Source organism: Triturus cristatus, chromosome 4_2 (assembly GCF_964204655.1).
Source record: "Triturus cristatus chromosome 4_2, aTriCri1.1, whole genome shotgun sequence".
In the NCBI taxonomy this organism is placed as follows: domain Eukaryota; kingdom Metazoa; phylum Chordata; class Amphibia; order Caudata; family Salamandridae; genus Triturus; species Triturus cristatus.
This window is the reverse complement of record NC_140586.1, coordinates 818,767,447-818,791,437: the sequence shown is the minus strand read 5'-3', so window position 1 is coordinate 818,791,437 and position 23,991 is coordinate 818,767,447. Positions and strand designations below refer to the sequence as shown.

Genomic DNA, 23,991 nt, shown 5'->3' with positions numbered 1-23,991 from the left:
AATAGTGAAGGGTAGGTAACGCAGACTTTTGTCCCCGTTGAAACCCGTCGTGCCTATCTTTATCTCCCCATTGATTGATTGATTGATTGATTGATTGATTGTCCGAACACTAGTTGTTCGATATTGGTTCTTTGGAGGTATTCTTTGCTTACAAATAACGAGGAATAGAGATATTCTGTCTAGTCTTTGCAAGCAGTGAAAAGATAGGTAGTGCTGACTTTTGTCCCCGTTGAAACCCGTCATGCCTATCTTCTCCCCACTGATTGGTAGTTGGTTCTGCCCGGACCGCTTATTAGAGGTGGACCATCCGGCTCCACTGGAAGGCACCCCTAATAAGGACATGTTCACTAAATATGGACTAGTCGCCGTAGCTTACAGCAAGCTATGGCATAAATATACAAGGAAGGACCCCGAGAGTCAGTGGCCACTGATGGGATCCTTCGACGACCATAAGATAGAAATGCTAGAAATAGCTCTTCGTAGCAATAAAACGACGCCTACTATGCTTGACAGTATCGGCATGTGGCGCAAAGAAGCAACGCAACGGAAAAAGAGGGAAGAGGTAAAAGCAGAAAAGGAATTACGAAAGGCAGCTCACCTTGCCGCAATAAAGTTAGAAGAAGAAATAAAGGAGAGAAGGGAAACTAAACTAAGACAGGAGCCCGAAACATCAAGCCAGTACGCTGTTAGGACCCCCTCTATGCTCTACCCTGAGTTGTCCTCTAAGCAACGGACGAATGATGAATTACTATTAGGTCCCCCGATCATTTACATGCCCCCTCCATACGCACCCTCCCAATCGGTAGTGCAACACCCACAACCCCCAAACACAAGCGAAAGCAGTACAGGGGCCTCGGTCCTCACGGCCTCCGCGCCGGCCGAGCCTTTTGTACTGAACACAACGTCGGCAATAACGTTGGATGACCCTGAGATGAGAAAGAAAGATTCCACCAGAATGAATCGACTAACAAGGGAGGAACGAGCAGGAATCGACAAGATAGTAGGGACACTGGTGGAGCGAAAGGAAAGTGAGGAGTATATAACAGACGTGTATAACTCATATGCCGACAGCCGCAGACGACACTTTGTCGTACGACTTTGTTATCACGCCCTGAATACATATGAGGATAGGTACCACGATAAAGGTCCCGAAGGCTTAGCGGCCCTATATAGGAAGGTAGACATTGGGGAAGAAGGAGAGGGCGATGTGACGAACCTCTTCACTCGTACACTCGAGGTCTATCGACACCTTAAAGAACACAGACAGGCCACTAAAGCAGAAACCCCCATAGCGACTAAGCCCCAGGAAGGAAGGACTGATACCATGATGCCCATCAAAGAGGCCGCCCCCTACTGGGTCCCCCCACGAGGTCAGGGAACACATGACGACATCAACCACCAAGATGCGAAGGGAAGGGTTGTATATAATTGGGTCTACCAGCCGTGGGACCGACAAGATATTTTGACCTTTAGAAAAACTCTACCCGACTTAAGAAAGAACCCGACTGCCTTCTACACCGAACTAGGTACAGCCTTAGGCTCAACAATAATGACTTTAGCAGATATCGACTTGTTCTTCGGATTATGTCTGCCGGCTGATGTGTGGAAGCAAATCCTGAAAGTTGACCACGCTGAGCCGTTCGGATATACCTGGGTACAACTCGATACCATAGATAAACAGCGAGAACCGGGACAGAAACCCCCGAAAGCCATATTGGAGCTCCCAGACAAGATTGTACAGAAATTGAAGACTCTAATCCCAGAAAGAAAGGTAGACTGGTCGATAGTGACGGCTTGTCGCCAGAAACCCCAGGAGGATGTGTCTGAATACTTCTCTCGATTCGAGACTGTGTTTTCCGATTATAGTGGCCAGGACATGACCACTGCAACCGGACATCACCTCTTTGTCCAGAATTATGTGAAGGGTCTGTCACAAGAAGTCTCCCAGAAGCTACAGACCAGCGAGAGTAGTTGGGCAGCCTTCAAACCCGCAGCAATCCTCCAGATGGCCCAATACTACGAAAACCAAAAGAATGAGAACGATAGGGCGTCAGAGAGGAAGAAAAAGGAACTGAAGGAGAGGGTAATGATAGCACAGTTGCAAGGGGTGACCATAGGAAGGGAGCCCCCGAAAGGGAATCACCAACCAACCGCCCCTAGAAAGCTACCCCCTAGAGACCATACACCTGCACCCTACAACGGACGGAGAGACTTAGATGGGAACCAATGTGCGTTCTGTAGAGGGTTCGGACACTGGAAATCCCAGTGCCCGGTCCTTCTGGAATTGAACAAAAATAGGGACCCCAGAGACACAGCATATGACCCCAGAAATAGAGGACAGGGACGAGGGTACACTAACGACGCCATCAACGACAGGCCAGGCAGACCAAACACTTTTGATCGCCCCCGACAAAACCAGTGTCAGCAGTCCGACTACGAAAGCACCCATGACTTCGCATAGGACCGCCAGGGACAAGGGAGGGATCCAGTCGAACTCCGTGTTGACCAGCAAGGTCCTTACGTCACTGCTAAGGTCTTGGGCACCAAGTCTCCATTCCTGGTAGATACTGGGGCGACACGTAGTGCGTTATCTAAACGACTGATTCCTAGGGCACCCTTGTCTGGCTCACATGTAACCTCAATAGGCTTCGATGGAACGCCCTCCACTAACCCCTTATCAGCACCAATCTCCTTTGACTTAGAAGATAACGCCACTGACACGACCTTTCTACTCTCCTCCAACACCCCCGATGCTATTATGGGACTTGATTTGCTAAAACATTTTCGAGCTACCATCAGATGCTCCCCAGACGGAGTTCGAGTCATCCTGCACGATAACCCAGATCCGTTCAGACCTTGTCACACACGGCGTATGCTCTCTATAACCGATGCTGACCTGTCCCTACTCGACACGTTACCTTCACATCTATGGGCTAAATACGACTCAGATGTAGGGCGCATGGTGATCGACCCAGTACACATAACCGTCCGACCGGACGCAGTGCTCCCAAAGCTTCCACAGTATCGGATATCGCCCGAAGGCGAGAAGGCATTGGTGGAAATCATCGAGTCCCTAGTCGATGCAGGAGTGGTAGAAGAAGTAGTCAGTAATGTTTGCAACAGCCCTATCCTACCCTTTGTAAAAAAGCAAGGCGAGGGAGATGAGAAAGCATACCGCTTTATTGTTGATTTACGAGAAGTTAACAAAGTAGTCATACCTCAGTACCCCGTGGTCTCAGACATCACCACCATCCTCACCCTGATTCCGTCCACTGCCACCACTTTTACCGTTATTGATCTCAAGAACGCATTCTTTTCCATCCCCATCCACCCAGACAGCCGCTACCTGTTCGGCTTCACCTTAAAAGCCCGTTCGTACAGATTCTGTAGGGCACCCCAAGGCTACACTGAGAGTCCCAGCATTTATAGCCAAGCCCTCAAGAGGCAACTAGATGCAGTCCAACTACCCGATGACATTCTTTTGGCGGCCGACACCACTCCACTTGCCGTCACAGCCACCATTCACCTCCTCCACTTCCTTGCGGAGAATGGTCACAAGGTCTCCAGGAAGAAATTGCAATTCTGCCAACCCCAAGTAACATATCTAGGCCACCTACTATCCAAAGACGGGAGAAAACTTACCCCTGACCGAATTCAGACCATCCTAGAAACCCCTGTTCCCAAAACTCAGAAGCAAGTGAGGTCCCTAGTAGGCCTCACCTCCTTTTGTCGACAATGGTTGCCAAACTTCAGTCTTATCGTAAAACCTCTGCTTTCCCTGCTGGCTAAAGATGTCCCCTTCCCTCTCCCCTGGACATCCGAATGCCAATCCTCCTTCAAAGAATTACGAGACGCCCTCTGCTCGGCCCCAGTCCTAGGAACCCCAGACTACACTAAACCTTTCTCCCTCTACACCCACGAAAGGGAGGGATGTGCGTTGTCTGTTCTAACCCAGTCCATAGGCCCTAAACAACGCCCTTGTGCCTACTTCTCTGCCACTCTTGACCCTGTAGCCAGAGCTTTGCCCGCCTGCCTTCGAGCAGTAGCCGCCGCTGCTGTCTCTATCCGGCAAAGTGAGGGGATCGTGCTCTCGAACCCTCTCACAGTATTGGTACCCCATGCGGTTGACACCCTCCTAAACCAAACCAAGACCCAACACCTGACTAGCGCGCGACTGACTGGTTACGAACTAACTCTGCTTGCACCCCACATCACATTGAAACGATGCATTACTCTGAATCCAGCTACTCTACTACCTCTCCCTGACGCTGACCCCAATGCGTCCCCTATACATGACTGCGTGACCCTCACCGACGAACAGACCAAGAGTAGGGTTGACCTCCGGGATACTGCCTTCCCGGACCCTGACGGAGAACTGTGGGTGGATGGCTCATGTATCAAGCTCCCCGATGGCACCACCTCAGCTGCCTATGCAGTCACCACAGCCCGAACAGTTGTTGAGACAGCCCGCATCACACAGCGATCCGCACAGGCGGCGGAACTAATTGCTCTCACACGAGCATGCATCCTGGCAGCAGGGACAACCGCAAACATTTACACAGACAGTCAGTACGCCTTCGGGGTAGTTCACCACTTTGGGCTCTTATGGAAAGAGAGGGGATTCTTGACTTCCCACGGCACACCCATCCTGCATGGAGATCTAGTCTCTGCCCTGACCGAAGCAGTCCTCCTCCCCACACGGCTGGCCGTGGTCAAATGCCAGGCGCACATGAAGGTGACAGACATTATAGGACAGGGAAATGCACTAGCTGACATTACTGCCCGAACCACAGCCGAGAATAGGTCCACGACCCGTATGTACGTGACCAGGTCACAAACTGAGAAATGGAAGGATGCTAGGGAAACGATTAGGGATATCCAACTAGCCAGCACACCACACGAATTAACTGAATGGGCCCGGGTGGGATTGAAGGACGATGACGGTTGCTGGCGAACTAAAGACTCGAACAAATGGTTGATACCCGACTCATACTTGATCCCCATGCTGACCATGGCACACTCCCCCGCACATATAGGGTCTGCCCCCATGATCGAACTCATCTCCAAAGTCTGGCACAACGACAAAATCCCAGACTCAGCCAAACGTCTGGTCCAACAATGCCTGGTATGCCTCCAACACAACCCTGGGAAAGGAACTGCTGTACCCCGGGGAGGGTTTGGGGTTCCCAATCACCCCTTTGAAGTCCTACAAATGGACTATGTCCAGTTAGAAAGGTGCCAAGGTTTTAAGTACGTACTTGTCGTTGTGTGTGCCTTCAGCAAGTGGGTGGAGGCCTACCCAACCCACGACAACACCGCTATGACTACTGCAAAAGTACTACTGAAAGAATTCTTCCCCCGATACGGCCTTTGTCGAATTTTGTGGAGCGATAATGGCCCCCACTTTGTAGCCGAGGTTATCCAACTCATCTTAAAGGGGCTGGGTGTGAAACAGAAATTCCACGCGGTCTTCCATCCAAAATCTGCAGGCTTGGTTGAGCGACATAATGCCACATTGAAGCTTAAGATAGCAAAAATAGTTGCCACCACAGGACTGAAATGGCCAGACGCTCTCCCGCTAGCATTGCTATCAATGCGTTCCACCCCCACTAAACACCACTTAACCCCCTACGAGGTCGTTTTTGGGCGGCCCATGAACCTTTGGACTGCACCAAAACCAACATCCATCCACGACGTCCCGGACGTCCTCATGTCTGACTATTTGTATAACCTAACTAAAACGTTGTCTGTTATCCATCAGCAGGTGCTGCAAGCCATTCCCGATGTTTCCAGGGGCCCCGGGCACGACATCCAACCCGGCGACTTTGTCTTAGTGCGTAACTTCCAGCGCACCAAGAGTCTGGAGCCCCGGTGGACGGGCCCCCTGCAAGTCCTAATCACCACCCGAACAGCTCTTCGAGTGGAGGGGAAACGCAATTGGCTGCATGCACACCACTGCAAGAAGGTATCACCGACCCTGACGACCACGGACAACATCACCGCCCAAGAAGAACTTCTGGACAGAGACCGACCATCCCTGAACCGCCGCCCAGATACGGAGACACTTGAGCTAGTGAAATATCCCGATCCCACCGTACCATCCAAGGAAGGGTATAACTTGCGACGAAAGGAGAGAACTTCGGCTAAGCAGACCACAAACTAAGTGGAAATCTCAGAGCGGTAGCCTAGTCACCTCAAAGGCCACCAGGAGAGAAACTAAACAAAGTCTGTGGTTCTGCCCGCTACCGAGTCTTTTGAAGGTGATGGAAGCGCCCGACATGAAGATGATGGAAGCAACCGGACGTCCGAAGATCCACTACAAAAACCCAAAGACTGACAGAATGCACAGCTCAAAGACTATTACACTTTTCATTACCCTTCTCTTTTGCCTTCTCCTCATGGTCACCTTCTGGATCATGGAGGAGAGCACACCCGCTCATAAGACATTGCTGACCACCGTTCAACCTACCACCATGAAAGAATACCATCTGATCTCACTTTCACCCCAACTCCGAGAAAGGCGTAAGGAGTTCTGGAATAACTCTTTTGTGCAGCTGCTCCACCAACACAATCTTGCCGCCAACGCCACTAATTGCTGGATCTGTGGATTGCTACCACATGCTACTGGACACTGTATCCCTTTCATCCCTTCACCTTTTTCTGTCCATGGTTCCTGCCTCGCCTGGCTAATCCTCCTGCAAGAAAGCTACTAGGACAATGCCACTTCCGGCAGAACCATGTCACACTTCTACCATGGGTTCTGGCTGAACAAAACTGGAAGAACTTCTGCCCCCTTCTGTCCTCTGAGATCAAACACTTCCTTTCACATGGACATCCCTGCCAAAGAACGAGTTGAAATGCAAGTGTTCAACAACCCAGCCAGACCCACCTTCTCTTACCTCCGGAAACGGACGGCCGCCACCCTAACAGTGGCCCTATCCGTCATCAACATCACTGGATTTGTGTGCCTCGAAGGCCTGGGGGCGCAGCCGGTGGGCCACAGCTCCTGCCTCATCACCCGAACATTGGACTCAGTTGATCCACCCTCCTTTGTTGCCTCCCCGAATATGTACTTCGTCTGTGGTACTAAGGCCTACACCTGGCTTCCGAAAGGTTGGGGAGGCACCTGCTACATCGCCTTTGTCCTTCCTCCGACATATGTGGCTCCAGCAAACCATCACCGACAGAAACGTGCCAAAGACATTGTGCAAGCCGACTCCACCGGAGCACAGTTCATGGACGCAGTAAAAGGTCTCGTTCCACTCTGGGGTCCAATGGCAAACAGCCGTGCCATCCGCCACTTAACCCAGGCAGTCGAAACGGCGATGAACATTACGGCTGGCGTCCTCGCCAACAACACCGCCGAGCTCCAGGCCGTCCGCCTAGTGGCTCTTCAGAACCGCCTCGTTCTAGATGTGGTTCTGGCTGATCGTGGAGGAGCATGCCGCATCATTGGGTCCAGCTGTTGTACCTACGTACCGGATAACTCGCCCTCAGTCTACAAAGCAACTGAACACCTCCACAGACTTTCCGCAGAGGTTCATCAGGAGCAAGAAGAATGGTCACTGGGGAGTTGGTTTTGGGACACTATTAGAAGTTGGGGATGGAGGCTGTTCTCATTTATCCTAATACCAATTGTGATACTATGTGGATGCTGCTTGGGGATTCAGTGTCTGCCACCTTTATGTTCGCTTTTTATGAACTGCATCTGCCCTAAGACTTTGAACTTTGAAGCGGAACGAATGAAAGCTCTGTATGAGATGGAAGTTCGTAGTATTATGGGGATAGATCCGAACTAGACAAGCTGGCGAGACATGTTAAAAGGGAGGACTGTGGAAATTTAGCTTGCAAACTGAACATTATCTGCGCCATCTTGTCTCTCCCCAGCGCGACACACAGGAAAGCGCACGGCAGCCATTTTAGGCACCCAGGTTTCTCCCTGCTCATTGCCGATCGTCAGCGCGTCCCCCTGGCGCTGCAAGCATCCCCCGCGCGCCGGCCACCCCCGCTCTCTCATACACGGGCCATAAACCCTCTCCTTCTGCGCGACCCTGCCATGGAACCACATCCCACGCCTGACCGGCATCCCATACATGGTCATGCATCTCTTTGATAACCCCCTTCCTCTGCGCCCCATTGTCCGAACCGATCCCAGGCCATCACCTAGCCCTGCGGATGCAGTTTATTACCCCTACTGTAAGGGAAACACCTCACATCAAAGGGATTACAGTAGATCAAAGCCCCTACCCCCCTGAGACCCGGCCGGTCGCACACACCCCCGGGAATTGGCGGAATGTCCAGCTGTGTGATAGCCATCTCCTACTGTGAATGGGGTGGGGACTTCCACTGTAGATATGTGTGGGAACGAGCTCGAAGTGGGGATTCCGAGGATGTTCTTTCATGTTCCAAGACAATCTCAAGAATGTGCCATGTATGATAACTCTGCAATAAAGTCATAAACCTGTGTATAAGAGGCCAGGCCTCAGAGATGCAGTTAGAGCACCTCGTGATGATACCTTGCTGTCTGATCTGATGTGTTCTGCTCCGACGGAATAAAAACTTTGTTTCCTGCCTTCCAGTCTCCGGCGCCTGCCTCTTTCATTGGTAAATTATCGAATGGTATGAGAGGCGATTACCGCCGGGCAATACTTGAAGGGTTATCGACTGAAACTGCCGCTACCATTTAACAGGTATAATGTGATAAGTGTCACGAGAGAGAATGAGAAAAAAAACCTGTACAGGGCAGTGCATCCGAAACAGTATTGAGTATTTGTGGAGTCTCCCTGTCTCTGAAGCAGGATTGCACAAAGGGGCAGTTTGGGGCAGTGTGCAAGAGGACTTACCAGATCTCTGTATAGTGTCAGTACATCTAAAGAAGTATTTACATTTGAGACATTTTGGAGAAGTGTGTCTCAAGCAGCGCTGAATATCGCTGTAATGGCACTATATCTAATGCTGTATGGTGCTCTGTAAAACACGTTAGCGCCACCTGGTGTATTTCATGCAGTACGGCCCCAGAAATGTTCTGCCAAATGCAATGTATCTCGGTCACATAAACAAAGGCAATAAAAACACGCATTTAAGGGTGCTTAAGCGATGCGCCTAATGAGGAAGAGATAGGAAGCCAGATGCCAGCTGTGCGCGTGCACGCGCACGTAACAGCAAGCTTTAGGCCACAAGCAAAAGCTTGTGGTCGCATTTCTAAAGCCCACACTCACTAAATGTCTCGCCAGACCAGAGCATACGCTGGATCAGGCGAGACCTAAAAAATAACAATAAGGGTCTTCTTGGTACCAAAAATACAAAACAAAAGCACAAGAGGTTCCTTGGTACCAAAAGCACAATAAGAAAGCACAAGTGTCTCCTTGGTATGCAAAATATAAATTCATCTGATCTTCATGAAGGTGTGGAATATGAGCACAATGGCTCGATCCATCACCCTAATGCCAACATGTTTCTGCTTGTGATGAAGCATACCATGTAATGTAGGTTATGCTTCCACTTCCAAAAAGATTGTCTTCTTGTTATTCCTGTTAGAACTCCATAGAAGCCTAAATAGAGCACAGATGATATATTAAGGAATTCCCCTCCCCCATAGCTACTGCACTCTGTTATGTGTTATTTTCACCTCTTCAATATGACATCCAAGATTTACCTTAAGATCTCAAGCTCTGAAATACGATGCTACTCCTAGCTGAAAGAACATGTCAGAAAGCAGTGTGAATTTAAGAATATTTGGCTGCAATACAAGAGTGCACATCACAATAATAGAACCTGAGGACAAGGTTCCTCCACCTGTGTCACTTTAACATCCCTGACTTTAGGACAAACTAACAAAACATGGAAGTTTTATGGTGCAAGGTCCAGGTGTATCAATCAATCGCTCAGAAATGTAATCACCGACAGTGGCGGCTGCTAAGTTTTGGAGGGAGGGGGCAGGCGGGACACACATGCACACATACACATCCATTCACAACACTCTTTACCAAACATTCATACATATACTCACGCACGCACCAAACATTAATTTAAAAAAAAAAAAAACACACTTACCTGCAGCCAGCTCTGCCTCGGAGGTTCCAGGAGGCTTGGGACTGCTGCCTTCCCTCAATGGCTGACCTAAGGTCAGCCAATGAGGGAAGGCAGCAGTCCCAACATCATCACAGAGTGGGAGGGGGTCAGTGAGACTGCTGAACCTACCCCACTCTGTGATGAAGTGTCACTGATTGACACTCAACCCTGGGTACTTCAGGGGTTACCCCGGTGCGAGGCACTGATGGGAGGTCCTCTTGGACCGTTGCTAAGCTGAGGAGGTCACGCCCACAGGAGCTGTGACTTACTCATCCCAGCAAAGTTCATCTCAGGCAGCCAGAAGCCTGCGCATTTTGCGCATGTGTGGTTCCTGGCTGCTTGAACTGAAAGTGAACAGCGTCTGTCAGCATGACCTTTGTGCAGCCTGACAGACATTGTTCGTGAGGGGCAAAAGGTGGAGGGGCGTGGCCCCTCAGCCCCAATGGACCGGCCGCGCCTGATCACGGATAAACCTTCACATAAACCTTTAAAAAATGATCGTCCCCAAGGTTCAATCCTCCATGTTTCCATCTACCTGTGGATAGGCTGGTTTGACCTGGCAAGACTACAAACTAACAATACTAACAGTCTAAGACTGATGCAATTTATTGCCAGAAACAGAAAGAAAATGGGCGACCATCCTTGCCAAACCCTCATCCCCAACCCAGAAGGAGGTGTGATTCTTGCAGGATAGAAAGGTTTGCCAATTAGACATCTCTTTTACTGAGACTGTGGTCAACTCTGGCTTCAGCATCAATGTCATTCACTGCACACAAGCCATGCATATCAAGCATTTAACAGGCTAATGATGTACTCTGCTTCAAATATAGGCACCAAAAGCCCCATCCCTTCCGCCTGAATCACATGAATCGAGGGATCAATGGCTCACCTCTGAGGATTCGGCTCGTTGTGCTTGTCCCGGTCATGCTTGATCATGCGATACCTTCCGATCCGTACATCTGGCCTCGATACTTTCATCCCATTCAGTGTGATCCTTGTGGTAAAGGACAGAGGTAGATAGAGAGAAAGAGTGAGACAAGGAGAAGAGCTGCATGACACACTTTGAAGGTATTTCAACTTCCACCCAAGCTTACTGTGGCATCTCTAGTTCAAATTTCTTTAATGGTATTTCAAGGAATGTGTTTAACAATATAATTTCCTCTCAATTTTCGTTGTTTGTAGATATTCAAAGTTTTTAAAATTGATAAAGGTGGCCTTTAGCTTCATTTGCATTATAATGTATGCCACAATGCACATGATCAGGTTACTCCTTTGCTGTTTTTTTCTAATTGCAGTCTTGAAATGCATAGTTGAGTGGCAACTAGTAACAAGCATTGGCATAGCCAATAGGTCTCACTTTTGGGACCTTGTAAGTATTTAGTTATGCAACATAATATCCTTGGTGCAACAACATAAACTGTTGCATGGCTAAACACTTATAAGGTCCCAAAGGCGAGACCTATTGGCTATGCCAATGCTTGTTACTGTGTGCATTTAGTACATGTCAATATGCTACTCCACTTTTCCACTATCTTTCTGACCTGATTTCACTCTGCTCTTGGATATTATTTTACACTTTCCTGCTAAATCGGGCTAATAATTATGCTGAAAAAAACCACCTATCAAAATCATCAATTGATTTTATTTTCTCCATCTTCACTAAGCAGCATTTTCTGACTGATGATTCCTTTAAAAAAATACAAGTGTAGATGTAACCTTCTAAACTCTCATTTATCCCTCATTAGAACGATGCTGATGCTTTATAAATGTTGTGTAATTTTCGGGAGCTGTAATGTTAATACCATTACATCTCCTGGTAATTAACACAATTTAACAGCTGGAGTAAACTAAAAGTGGCAGTGGCGTAACGCAAAGTGATGCCCTCTTGCAGAATGTGATGAGTGTCCCATGTGTCTCCCATGTCTCACAGATATTCATGGGCCTTGGGCTGAATGTGAACACCTGAAGGATAGGGGTCCCCAGAAAGATGGGGGCCCCCCTCTGCTGCAGGGACCTGTGAAAACGCCCCTGCATAGCAGAAACCATGTTAACGCCAGTTACTCCACAGTGTTAGTAGACATGCATGCGGTAATAATGTTTGACTGTAATTCTATGAACTCCACTGCCTTTAATGCCAAATTTTCTGTTCCAGGGTCAGTGAGGCCAAGCCCGTCAAGAAGTTAAAGCACATTTTAATATCGGGTGCGGGACGGTAAGAGTTAAGTAGGGCAATTAAGCTGACTAAAATTTGCATCGACAAAAATACTTACTTTGTTTAAGAAGGATTCATGAAAAGTTTAGTTGAAATTAGTATTTCATGCCCAAAAAAAAAAAAATTCTATTAGGCTCACGAAATAATATGCAGATTCCATTGCTTTCTGAAGACAGCTTTTAATTTGTCTTGGTACATGTGGACAAATCAATGCGTTGAACCGGGACAGAGCGACAGATAAAATGACAGGTGAGGGAGAGACAGTACCACTGACAGGAAGAGGCGCAATGAAGGAAGGAGGGAAGGGGGGAAGGGGGGCGGGTAAAGAGGTGTTGAAGAGACTTCAGGGTCATAGAGAAAGGGGCAGCAAAGGAGCAGGGTGGGCTGCCACTGCAGAGGCGGACAGACAGAAGGATAGAAAAGAGTAAGACTGCACGTGGGGCAAAAGGGGGGGCGCAGGGGAGGGTGGAGGAGACTGCGGGGAGGGGGTAGAGGGAGGAAGAGAAATTGAGAGTGACTGCAGGGTTGGAGTGGGTGGGAGTGCAAGGTTGGTGACAGAGAAAGCTATGGAAAGACTGCAGGGCAGTGAAGAAAGGATGCCAAAGAGTGACCAGAAGAGACCATGCATGGGGGCAGGTAACAAGAGCAGAAGATAAAGAGTGGAAGGCAGATGTGGGCTTCTGAAGTGGAGAACGAGGAGTGAGAGAGAGAGGGGAAGGGAGAGATTGCAGGCGACAGACGAAAAAGCAAAGATAGGTGAGGGAAACACGATTCTGAGAGGGTGAGGGGGAAAGTGGGCCATGAAATAACATACATGGAAGGTGAAGATTGTAGGAAATGGAATGACAGCCATGAGGGTTGAAAGGCAGGCGAAGGGGTTGAAAGGGGGTGGGGTGACTGCAATGGGTAGGAGGAGAGAGGGGTAGGTGGTGAGAGAAGGGAGATACGGAGACGGATGGTGAGAGAGGAGTTACATGGTAGAATGGAAGGGGGTTTGAGGTAGAAAGGAGTCTGGAACTAGTGAAAGCTCAGGAGAGGGTTAATAGTGAGTCGGGAACTAGTGAAAGCTCACGGGAGGGGTCCTAGTGAGCCCGGGACTAATGAAAGCTCACGCAAGGGGTAATACATAGTGAGTCTGCAACTAGTGAAAGCTCAGGCAAGGGGTTATTTGTGTGTCCGGAACTACTGAAAGCTCACGGGGGTCATAATTAGTCCAGAAGTAGTGAAAGCTCACACGAGGGGTCATTTGTGTGTCAGGAACTACTGAAAGCTCACGGGGGTCATAATTAGTCCAGAAGTAGTGAAAGTTCACGCGAGGGGTCATAGTGAGTCTGGAACTAGTAGAGAGGGTAAACCCGAAGGGCTATGGTGTGACAAGCACGCGAGTAAAAGTAAAAAAAACACAAGACACGCGGCCGCGAGACGCGCTCTGTGTTGGGGGAGGGGGAGGAGCATTGAAGCGCGTGCTTGGGAGAGCAAGCGAGAGGAAAGCCAGATGGCGCCTGATCGCGCGCTGTAAGGGTGCCCGCGAGCAATGCGAGGAAAGCCAGATGGCGCCTCTGCTCGTAACTGTGCATGTAACCGCATGCTCTAGGCCGCACAAAAAGCTTTGGTCGGCTTTTTAAAGCCCACTCACTAAATGTCTCGCCAGAGCAGCGCATGCGCTGGCTCAGGTGAGACCTAAAAACTGAAAGTGAATTGCTAAGTAACTATATTCCCACATATAATGTAGAGAGTGAAAAGTAGTATGCAGAACCTAGCAATCTAACTGGCTACAGAACTTAAAAATAAGGCTCACACTAGTCTTGTGTGGGGCAACCTCCATGGCTCCCTAGTAGGACCAAAAAGACTTCAAAAGCTTCTGTCTCGCCTCCAAGTGAACAGAGGCTTTTCTTTGCAAGCGCCAAGTCTCTGGTAGAAACAGCCCTGCACACCAGGAAAAGCAACACCCTTAAGTTCTTCTGAAAGAAAAAAATACATATCTTCCACAAAGACTAATGCTTCTGTCGCTCCAGCCCACACTCTCTCAACTGCATGTCTTATCCAGCAAGAATGCATCTATGTTTTCTTGCCACTTGAGTGTTCACCACTCTTTCTTCAGAGGCATTCCCAGTAGGCATGAGAACATTTTTAATTACACTGGTGTAATTCACATAATTTCAGGACTTTTATGTTCTGCTTGTTACACAAAATTCACAAAGTATGCCATTTTGCCACTTCTCATAATTACATGCCATTGATGGTTAAAATGAACTGTCAATGCTCCATTCGTTGTAAAAATTTACAACAAACACTGAAACAACATACAGCAAGCAGCAGTTCTTCGCATTGCTTTTGTTGAAATGCACCCTCATGCCAAAAAGTGACGCAAAGAGACGTTTGCGCTAACATATATAATTTCCATTTTCCGTAATTATTCGTAATTTCACGTAACTTTGCTAAAAGTTCACATAATTACGTAAAAGTAAATTAGCCATATTTGGCACCCCTCTAATTCGCAGTGTGAAATCCAAAAGTGCAGTTCGCCTTAAGGTAAACGCTATCATGGTACATATAGTATTGAAATCATAATTAGAAATGATTTTTTTTTTAGCCAATTGACAGTCAATCTTTTGATTAAATCGTACAGCATCTGACAATCAAGAGCCCCGGAACAAAGCAGCTCGCCTTTGACCTTTTACTTGTTATGAGGAATCCTCTTCGTTAAAGAAAGTCAAACTTTTAAAAGTGCTTCAGATGTGCCCTTGCTGCTCAATTTATCTACAAATAGAAGTTATTAAGGGAGATAAAGAGTATCATGAAACAACAGGACAGAAACAGCAGCATCATCACTCAATCATCTTGACTGCTTGTTTAGATTTGCACTCAAGACCAGATTTGCACCATCACTTGGAAGACTTGGCTACTGGGTCGCATTTTCACCATGATTCATACTTATATTAGATTTGGACCATCCCCAGTGATCATTAGTGCACCCTGTGATTTTTCAGCATCAATCATTCATCCTTGGATCACACCCATATTTCCACCATGAGTACCAGGCTGCGTAAGTTTCTCGCCTTCGCCAGGGACCCACTGAAGGCTGCTGCGGTGTTGAAACTTGATAAAGGTGATATTGACTATTCTACAGGCCAAGGCTCTCCAAAGTCAGTCCTGGAGCATATCCCCATTTAGATAAATATAGTTATTTTAAAGCTCTAGCATGGATCCGGCCCTCCATAACCGACTCTGGAGAACCCTTATAGGCAGTCAGGTCTGCACGATTTGGTTCTTCAATCAGTAGGCACCGCATGAGTTACCTGATGACTGTCTTGCTCCTACTTCAGTGAGTTGTCTGTGCTTGATGGATGCCACCTAGTCCATTCTAATACTAACAATTAGCACTAAAGCTTATTATTGCTGTACATCTGCCAAGGTATCGATGCCAAGAGTGGCATCTTAGCAGTCTTTGCTTTTAGACAGCAGCACCATGCATGCTGGGCTTCTTAAACACACCTTCACAGTGTCAAAACCAACACTGCAGGCCTCGCATTGGAACGTGATTCTGGGTCAAAAGGCAGGACTAGCTGAATGTGTCGGATATAAGTTTGCATCTTTGCCAGAGGTACCTGGCAGAGGTCCAGTCATGAGTCTACACGTCCTCTGTGCCAGTTAATGGTGGCTTTGCCCACACTATGCTGCCCTACCGGCAGCACAGTTGTCAGCTCTCCAAGACACCCTCCTCGTGGCCTGTGAGTAAAACTCACGGAAGCAGTAATGCCCTTCCAGCAGCAGCAGCCTCCACTTGTACAGCGCTTTGAGGCTACCCATGACCGCCTGCAGCACATCAGGCGTCTCTGAACTATCCTAACTCATCTAGATGAACATGGTGCCTCCCTGAGCTCTCCTGTTCCCTTGAGTGATCACCACTTCCTATCACCATATCCAGGTGCACATGCCCAGTGTCACAGCGTTGCACCCAGCTGTGCCGGGATGTGATGAGGTAACCATGCACCACAACCCAGCCCGCACCATACTCTCGTAAATGCCAGAGCATGGCAGGCCACTGACTGCAAGCCACATACTAGCCACAGGGGCCCAGCACATCAGATTTGTACAGTGCTATGGAGTAGCTGCCATTGGTGCAGCAGGCATAGCTGCCATTGGTGCAGCAGGCGTAACTACCATTGGTGCAGCAGGTGTAGCTGCATTGGTGCAGCAGTCGTAGCTACCATTGGTGCAACAGGCGTAGATGCCACTTGTGCAGCAGGCGTAACTACCATTGGTGCAGCAGGTGTAGCTGCATTGGTACAGCAGGCGTAACTACCATTGGTGCAGCAGGTGTAGCTGCATTGGTGCAGCAGTCGTAGCTGCCATTGGTGCATCAGGTGTAGCTGCCATTGGTGCAGCAGGGGTAGCTGCCATTGGTGCAGCAGGCGTAGCTGCCATTGGTGCAGCAGGGGCAGCTGCCATTGGTGCAGCAGGTGTAGCAGCCATTGGTGCAGCAGGTGTAGCTGCTATTGGTGCAGCAGTCGTAGCTGCCATTGGTGCAGCAGGCGTAGCTGCCATTGGTGCAGCAGGTGTAGCTGCCATTGGTGCAGCAGTCGTAGCTGCCATTGGTGCAACAGGTGTAGCTACCATAGGTGCAGCAGGTCAGATACTATTGGTGCAGCAGGCGTAGCTGCTATTGGTGCAGCAGGTGGAGCTGCCATTGGTGCAGCAGGTGGAGCTGCATTGGTGCAGCAGTCGTAGCTGCCATTGGTGCAACAGGCGTAGCTACCATAGGTGCAGCAGGTCAGATACTATTGGTGCAGCAGGCGTAGCTGCTATTGGTGCAGAAGGTGGAGCTGCCATTGGTGCAGCAGGTGGAGCTGCATTGGTGCAGCAGTCATAGCTGCCATTGGTGCAGCAGTCGTAGCTGCCATTGGTGCATCAGGTGTAGCTGCCATTGGTGCAGCAGGGGTAGCTGCCATTGGTGCAGCAGGGGTAGCTGCCATTGGTGCAGCAGGGGTAGCTGCCATTGGTGCAGCAAGGGCAGCTGCAGTTGGTGCAGCAGGTGTAGCTGCTATTGGTGCAGCAGTCGTAGCTGCCATTGGTGCAGCAGGCGTAGCTGCTATTGGTGCAGCAGGCGTAGCTGCCATTGGTGCAGCGGGTGTAGCTGCCATTGGTGCAACAGGTGTAGCTGCCATTGGTACAGCAGGCGTAGCTGCCATTGGTGCAGCAGGTGTAGCTGCCATTGGTGCAGCAGGCGTAGCTACCATTGGTACAGCAGGCGTAGGTACCATTGGTGGAGCAGGTGGAGCTGCCATTGGTGCAGCAGACGTAGCTGCCATTGTTGCAGCAGGTGTAGCTGCCATTGGTGCAGCAGGCGTAGCTGCCATTGGTACAGCAGGCGTAGCTACCATTGGTGGAGCAGGTGGAGCTGCCATTGGTGGAGCAGGTGGAGCTGCCATTGGTGCAGAAGGTGTAGCTGCCATTGGTGCAGCAGGCGTAGCTGCCATCGGTGCAGCAGGTGTAGCTACCATTGGTACAGCAGGCGTAGCTGCCATTGGTGCAGCAGGCGTAGCTACCATTGGTGCAGCAGGCGTAGCTACCATTGGTGGAGCACGTGGAGGTGCCATTGGTGCAGCAGGTGTAGCTACCATTGGTACAGCAGGCGTAGCTGCCATTGGTGCAGCAGGTGTAGCTACCATTGGTACAGCAGGCGTAGCTGCCATTGGTGCAGCAGGTGTAGCTGCATTGGTGCAGCAGGCGTAGCTGCCATTGGTGCAGCAGGCGTAGCTGCCATTGGTGCAGCAGGTGTAGCTACCATTGGTACAGCAGGCGTAGCTGCCATTGGTGCAGCAGGTGTAGCTGCATTGGTGCAGCAGGGGTCGCTGCCATTGGTGCAGCAGGCGTAGCTGCCATTGGTGCAGCAGGTGTAGCTACCATTGGTACAGCAGGCGTAGCAGCCATTGGTGCAGCAGGTGTAGCTGCATTGGTGCAGCAGGGGTAGCTGCATTGGTGCAGCAGGGGTAGCTGCATTGGTGCAGCAGGGGTAGCTGCCATTGGTGCAGCAGGCGTAGCTGCCATTGGTGCAGCAGGGGCAGCTGCCATTGGTGCAGCAGGCGTAGCTACCATTGGTACAGCAGGCGTAGCTACCATTGGTGGAGCAGGTGGAGCTGCCATTGGTGGAGCAGATGGAGCTGCCATTGGTGCAGCAGGTGTAGCTGCCATTGGTGCAGCAGGCGTAGCTGCCATCGGTGCAGCAGGCGTAGCTGCCATCGGTGCAGCAGGGGCAGCTGCCATTGGTGCAGCAGGTGGAGCTACCATTGGTACAGCAGGCGTAGCTACCATTGGTGGAGCAGGTGGAGCTGCCATTGGTGCAGCAGGGGCAGCTGCCATTGGTGCAGCAGGGGCAGCTGCCATTGGTGCAGCAGGTGTAGCTGCCATTGGTGCAGCAGGCGTAGCTGCCATCGGTGCAGCAGGTGTAGCTGCCATTGGTGACACAGGGGCCCAGAGCCCTGAGAGACTCATTTTACCCTGTAAATTGCTGTATTTTACTATTTCAACAGCAGTCAGAGGGGTCCTTTCCTTGCTTGCACCCAGGCCAAAAGCATCCTTGCTACTCTACTGCATGATGTGGCATCATTCGGCATCCCATAGGGATAGTCTCTAAGGCCATCACACTCGCCTCAAGGGCGGCCTTAGGCATGTGCAAGCTGTTCACCTGCACAGGGCCGCCAAACCCCAGGGGCCGCCACGAAGAATCGGATACAATACATATTCGTGGCGGCCCCAGCAGGGATTTGGCGGCCTCCGGCTTCCACTAACTTTACACTGAGTAAGATGAGTACTAAAACGAACACAGCTGCTGCATTAGTAATCAAGCAAGTTAATTTACAAATAGGAATAAATATGTGACATTATCATGAAACAAAAGGATAGCGGGTAAATACAATAGAATCGCCTAAGGTATGCCAGCAATAAGGATGGTGACAGCCCAGCTTTTCTAGAATTTTGAAACCCTTCACAAGTAGCCACAAAACATTAAAAAATGAAATATTTATTTCAACGGGCGGTAAGAGTAACCCTGCCCTTCTGTTCGTTCTCACCTCTCTTAGAGAAGCAGGCGCCGTGAAGCAATCAGCCAACGTGACCTACGCGGTCAGCTGACATCCATGAAACGCTGGGGTCATCATAGCTGAACAGGGTAGAGCTAAACCCGGGGCATGGCACTCCAGGCCTGCGTGTCATCCAGTACGAGATGACGGTGTCACTACGAATGCCCCCCACCCGTATTTTTTCCTTTGGCACAGGGTGACCCCCAGGTCTTCATAGCTACCCAGTGGGCACATCATCCGCACATGCATTGTTCGACACATTCAGACATTACCGCTTTCAATCGCAACAGGAGTAGTGTTTATTCTCGGATATTTAGGCCCACGCTTATGATGAGACAAGCAAACTACAAGTCCCAGAATGCAAAGTGCAGAGGGACAAAAACCTAGGGCTGGCTAAACGTTTCACACTGGACACGGGTGCTGGCAGCTGTGGCGCTTGCGGGGTGCCTCTAACACTCTACATGTGCCCCCCTTCGTTTTATCCATTTGGAGAGAGATTGGTAAAGTTAAGAAAGCTTTGATTAGGCACCGTTAGCCGTAGGGCTGCTGCAGAGGTCTGTGTAGAATTTGTAAATCGGGCGTTCATCTTGCCAAGGTTGCAAAAATCTGTGCACCTTAATTAAGGTAAGAAACATATATTTTATTTAAACTAAAATAGAAAATATATATGTGGTATGCGCTCTGTAAGTGGTCAGGAGTTTAATTTCTGCATCAACCCGAAGCGTCATGGCCCTGCAGCCGTCTGTGCCAGTCCCTCACGTCGTGTGTCACAATGCCCCCCTCCTCCTCCTCCACCTCCTAAATGTTATCGTTCTGAGATTAATTCGGAAGGATAGGAGCAGCCGCAGGTACTGGTCATCTAACGCCTTTTCTGGACGTTTTATTAAAACACCTTCCTGAGCTTCGCCCCGCCCGGACGCCCTCTTCCGGGGCTCCCTACCTACGCTCCCTGAACAGGGCTACCATGAGCCTAGAGCCACCCCTGCTCGCCTGTACTAAAATACACCATGACAATGACTGACTTTAGTTACATGGACATCATCAGGCTTCTGTAGCACCTGCCACTGCACAGGCGCATCATATATATCAAGCGTCCCCTAAAATGACCACCTATTGCATCACATCAGTGTTCAGGGCAAGAGACGTGAGAGAGTAGTGAGACTAGGAGAAGTGTGAGCGGGCCTGCTGGGGAGAATGTTAGGCCTGGACGAGATTGACATCAACCGCTCAGAAAGGTAGCCGCTATGCATCTGCAATGCGAGTTTGAAGATCCTGCCTAGGCTATGCGTCTGCTATGAGAGTCTGATGTTCCAGCCTATTCCTATGCTGTGCGTCTGCTATGAGAGTCCGATGTTCTTGACTATGCCTATGCTATGCGACTGCTATGGGAGTCTGAAGTTCCTGCCTATGCCTATGCTCTGTGACTGCTATGAGAGTGTGGATTTCCTGCCTAAGGTGAGTGTCTGCTATGAGAGTCTAAAGTTCCTGCCTATGCTATGCATCTGCTATTAGTGTGTGAAGTTCCTGCTTATATTTATGCATTATACAAGTACAGGCTGAAAAACGCTTGGTACCAGAGTGCACCTCATATACCTCACTGTCGCCAAACGTCATAAATGCGGATGTAAGTTCCTCCAAATGCTCAAGGAGAGGCATTGCTTTCTCCTCATCACTTGTGCCCATGACATGCAATCACTCATGAAAGGCGTCTTAAATTCAATAGATTATAGTAGCATCCCCTTGTCTTCCTTTACGATAGGCGTGGTAGATACAGCTATATATCTAGGCATACTTTTGTGTAGCTGTATGGATTTCATCATTGCACTTAATTACGAATCTCTTTTCAAAATGGTAATAGCTAAACCGCGACAATGGCATAAGCTTCCTTTGAGGATTTTAGGTAGATGTAATATTGTCAAAAAGAACATATTGCCAAAGTTTCTTTCTTTATTTCGTTCAATATCACTACGAGTTCCTGATTCCTTTTTTTAAACGTCTTGCAGGGGCAATGAAAAGTTTTATATGGGCTATAGGCGGCCTAGACATGCTATCCGCTTCTTGAAGCTACCCTATACGAGGGTGGATTTAAATGACTGGATTTTAAGTTACTCTTCTGGGCATCATTCACGGGTCGCATTCGAAGCCTACTGGTTGAAAGTAAAGCTGGCCGATCTCACTTGGGCATCAATTAGCATTAGGCTCGGGTTTTAGATTTTCTTTCCATAGGATGATGGACCCCAACTACTTCAAGAGGGTGAGGTTCAAGGTAGTAAGAGTATGGGTCGAATTAGGCGTGAAATATACACAAAATGTCTTTACCATCTGTTCATTCGCTTATCCCGCTTTGGGGCAATCCATTATTTCTCAACACATTTCATGATAACGTTGGGCAGTAATGGGGTCAGCTGGGCATAGTTAACTTGGGGCATCTGTATGAAAGTCATTCGCTGCATTACAGGATGCATATAGGCTCCTGCAGTGCTATGTTTTTAAAAACATGCAGGTGAGGGATTATATTGTAAACAAGCTAGATTACAGCAATGATGAAGATAATCTGTCCTTCCTACCTGCTTTTATCAACTCGGGAAGGAAGCACGTACGGTCAGCATAAGTATGATATATCAGGAATATATTGGCTTGTGCTCTGGGAGATCGTACTCAATTTACCTTAAAATGGAGCCACTGTTTGGCAACTGTGGTTACGGCCGCTGAGATAAAGGATGCACTTGCAATTTTAGATCAGTCAACCTACTAAATTAGTCTTAAACTACTGCAATTTAAGACAATTTGCATGCTATACCATACACTAGATCGTATTTTGAAATGGGGGCGGCTGGGACCTTGGAGCGTTTATATTGCCCCAAGTGCAGACTTTTGTGGCAGATATAGTACACATGTTCGCTGACTGTCCCAAGGTTAAAGGATATCGCGATAGTCTATTTCAATTGATCTCAGCACATGTGGGGCTTAAAATTAATCTGAGATACAAGGACATTATGCCAGGTTATAAACCTGGGTTGGTCCCCAGCCTTAGTTTACTAATTATGATCATAGTGGTTAGTGCTCGTTTATGTGTAGCCAGGGTATGGATAGATCCCACACCACCCAAGGTGTCTGAATTCTGGGCACTGTCCCACCAAATGTATGAATGTGGAATCGCAGTTGCAAAAGCGAGGGGCCCTCGATCAATTAAAAAACTCAAAAAATGTGGTCACACTAGCATTGGCGTTAGCGGATTATCGCATTCCTTGTATGATTATGTTGCTTTATTTTCGGATATTCCAGCTTGTTTATAGTCTCCGCTCTCCCCCCTCATTATCTTATCCTTTTGTTTTGTAATATTCTACTTATTTGAGTGACTGTATTGACTGTTCTGACTCTTGGTAGAATCAAATAAAAATTCATTAAAAAAAAAAAAAAGTGAAGCAGGCATGCTGATTTAAATTTAAACACTGACAGCGGACGCCTCTCTCCAGGGATGGGGAGCTCATGTACTCAATTACACAGTGCAGGGACTATGGACGACACAGCAAAAGAAGATGCACATCAACCTTCTGGAACTGATGGCAATCTTCTTAGCCATGAAGGCATTCAAAGTACACCTGTGCAACAAAGTCGTGTTGATCCGGACGGACAACATGACTGCCATGTACTACATACAGAAGCAGGGAGGAACACACTCTCCACAGTTGTCTCATCTGGCTCAGAGCATGTGGAAGTGGGCCATTCAGAGGAACATATTCCTCATGGCGGAACACCTCCCCGGCAAGGACAACCAGATGGCGGATCTGCTCAGCAGACACAGCCACCAGATGCACGAGTGGGAGCTACACCCACCGTACTTCCATCAGTGGGGTCATCCAGAGATAGACCTATTCGCCACAAACGAAAACGCAAAATGCCAAAGCTTTGCCGCCAGGTTCCCACATCCAGTCGCAGGGCAATGCGATATGGATGAACTGGTCCGGCAGATTTGCGTACGCTTTTCCCCCAGCGCCATTAATACTGCTGGTGGCACGCAAATTTCGACAGCACTCACTGACACTCATCCTAGTTCCTCCAACGTGGGCGCGCCAGCCATGGTACACCACCTTTCTGGAACATTCCGTGGTGCCGCATCAAAGGCTGCGGATCAAACCTGCACTTTTAACGCAGAACCATGGCAAAATTCAGCACCCAGATCCGCAACAGCTGAACCTGGCAATCTGGCTCCTGAAGTCTTAGAGTTTGGCTACCTAAACCTGCCACCTGACTGTATGGAGATCATCAATGAGGCCAGGAGACCCACTACCAGAGCTTGCTATGCAGCTAAATAGAAGAGGTTTGTCATTTACTGCAACAATAACATTAACCCGCTAGACGCATCCATTCAAAACATACTCTGTTACCTCTTACACCTATACCGATGCAATCTGGCATACACCTCAATACGTATCCATTTAACCGCAATAGCAGCCTATCTCCAAAACAGGCAGCACCTCTCTTTATTCAGAGTGCCTGCCATCAAAGGCCTTCTTGGAGGGACTCAAACGAGTAATTCCCCCAAGACACCCACCAGCACCGGTGTGGAACCTCAACTTGGTCCTCACCAGACTGATGGGTCCACCCTTCGAACCTCTCCACTCA

General features: G+C 49.0%; 1 protein-coding gene across 1 annotated transcript in view; it reads right to left on the bottom strand.

Moving 5' to 3' along the window:
• B4GALT2 (beta-1,4-galactosyltransferase 2) overlaps positions 1-23,991 on the bottom strand; it is an 897,966-nt gene that overhangs the window by 64,901 nt on the left and 809,074 nt on the right. Inside the window, exon 6 of the mRNA XM_085602769.1 lies at positions 10,961-11,065. Coding sequence (XP_085458895.1) covers positions 10,961-11,065 — 105 coding nt within the window. The remainder of the gene's footprint in view (positions 1-10,960; positions 11,066-23,991) is intronic.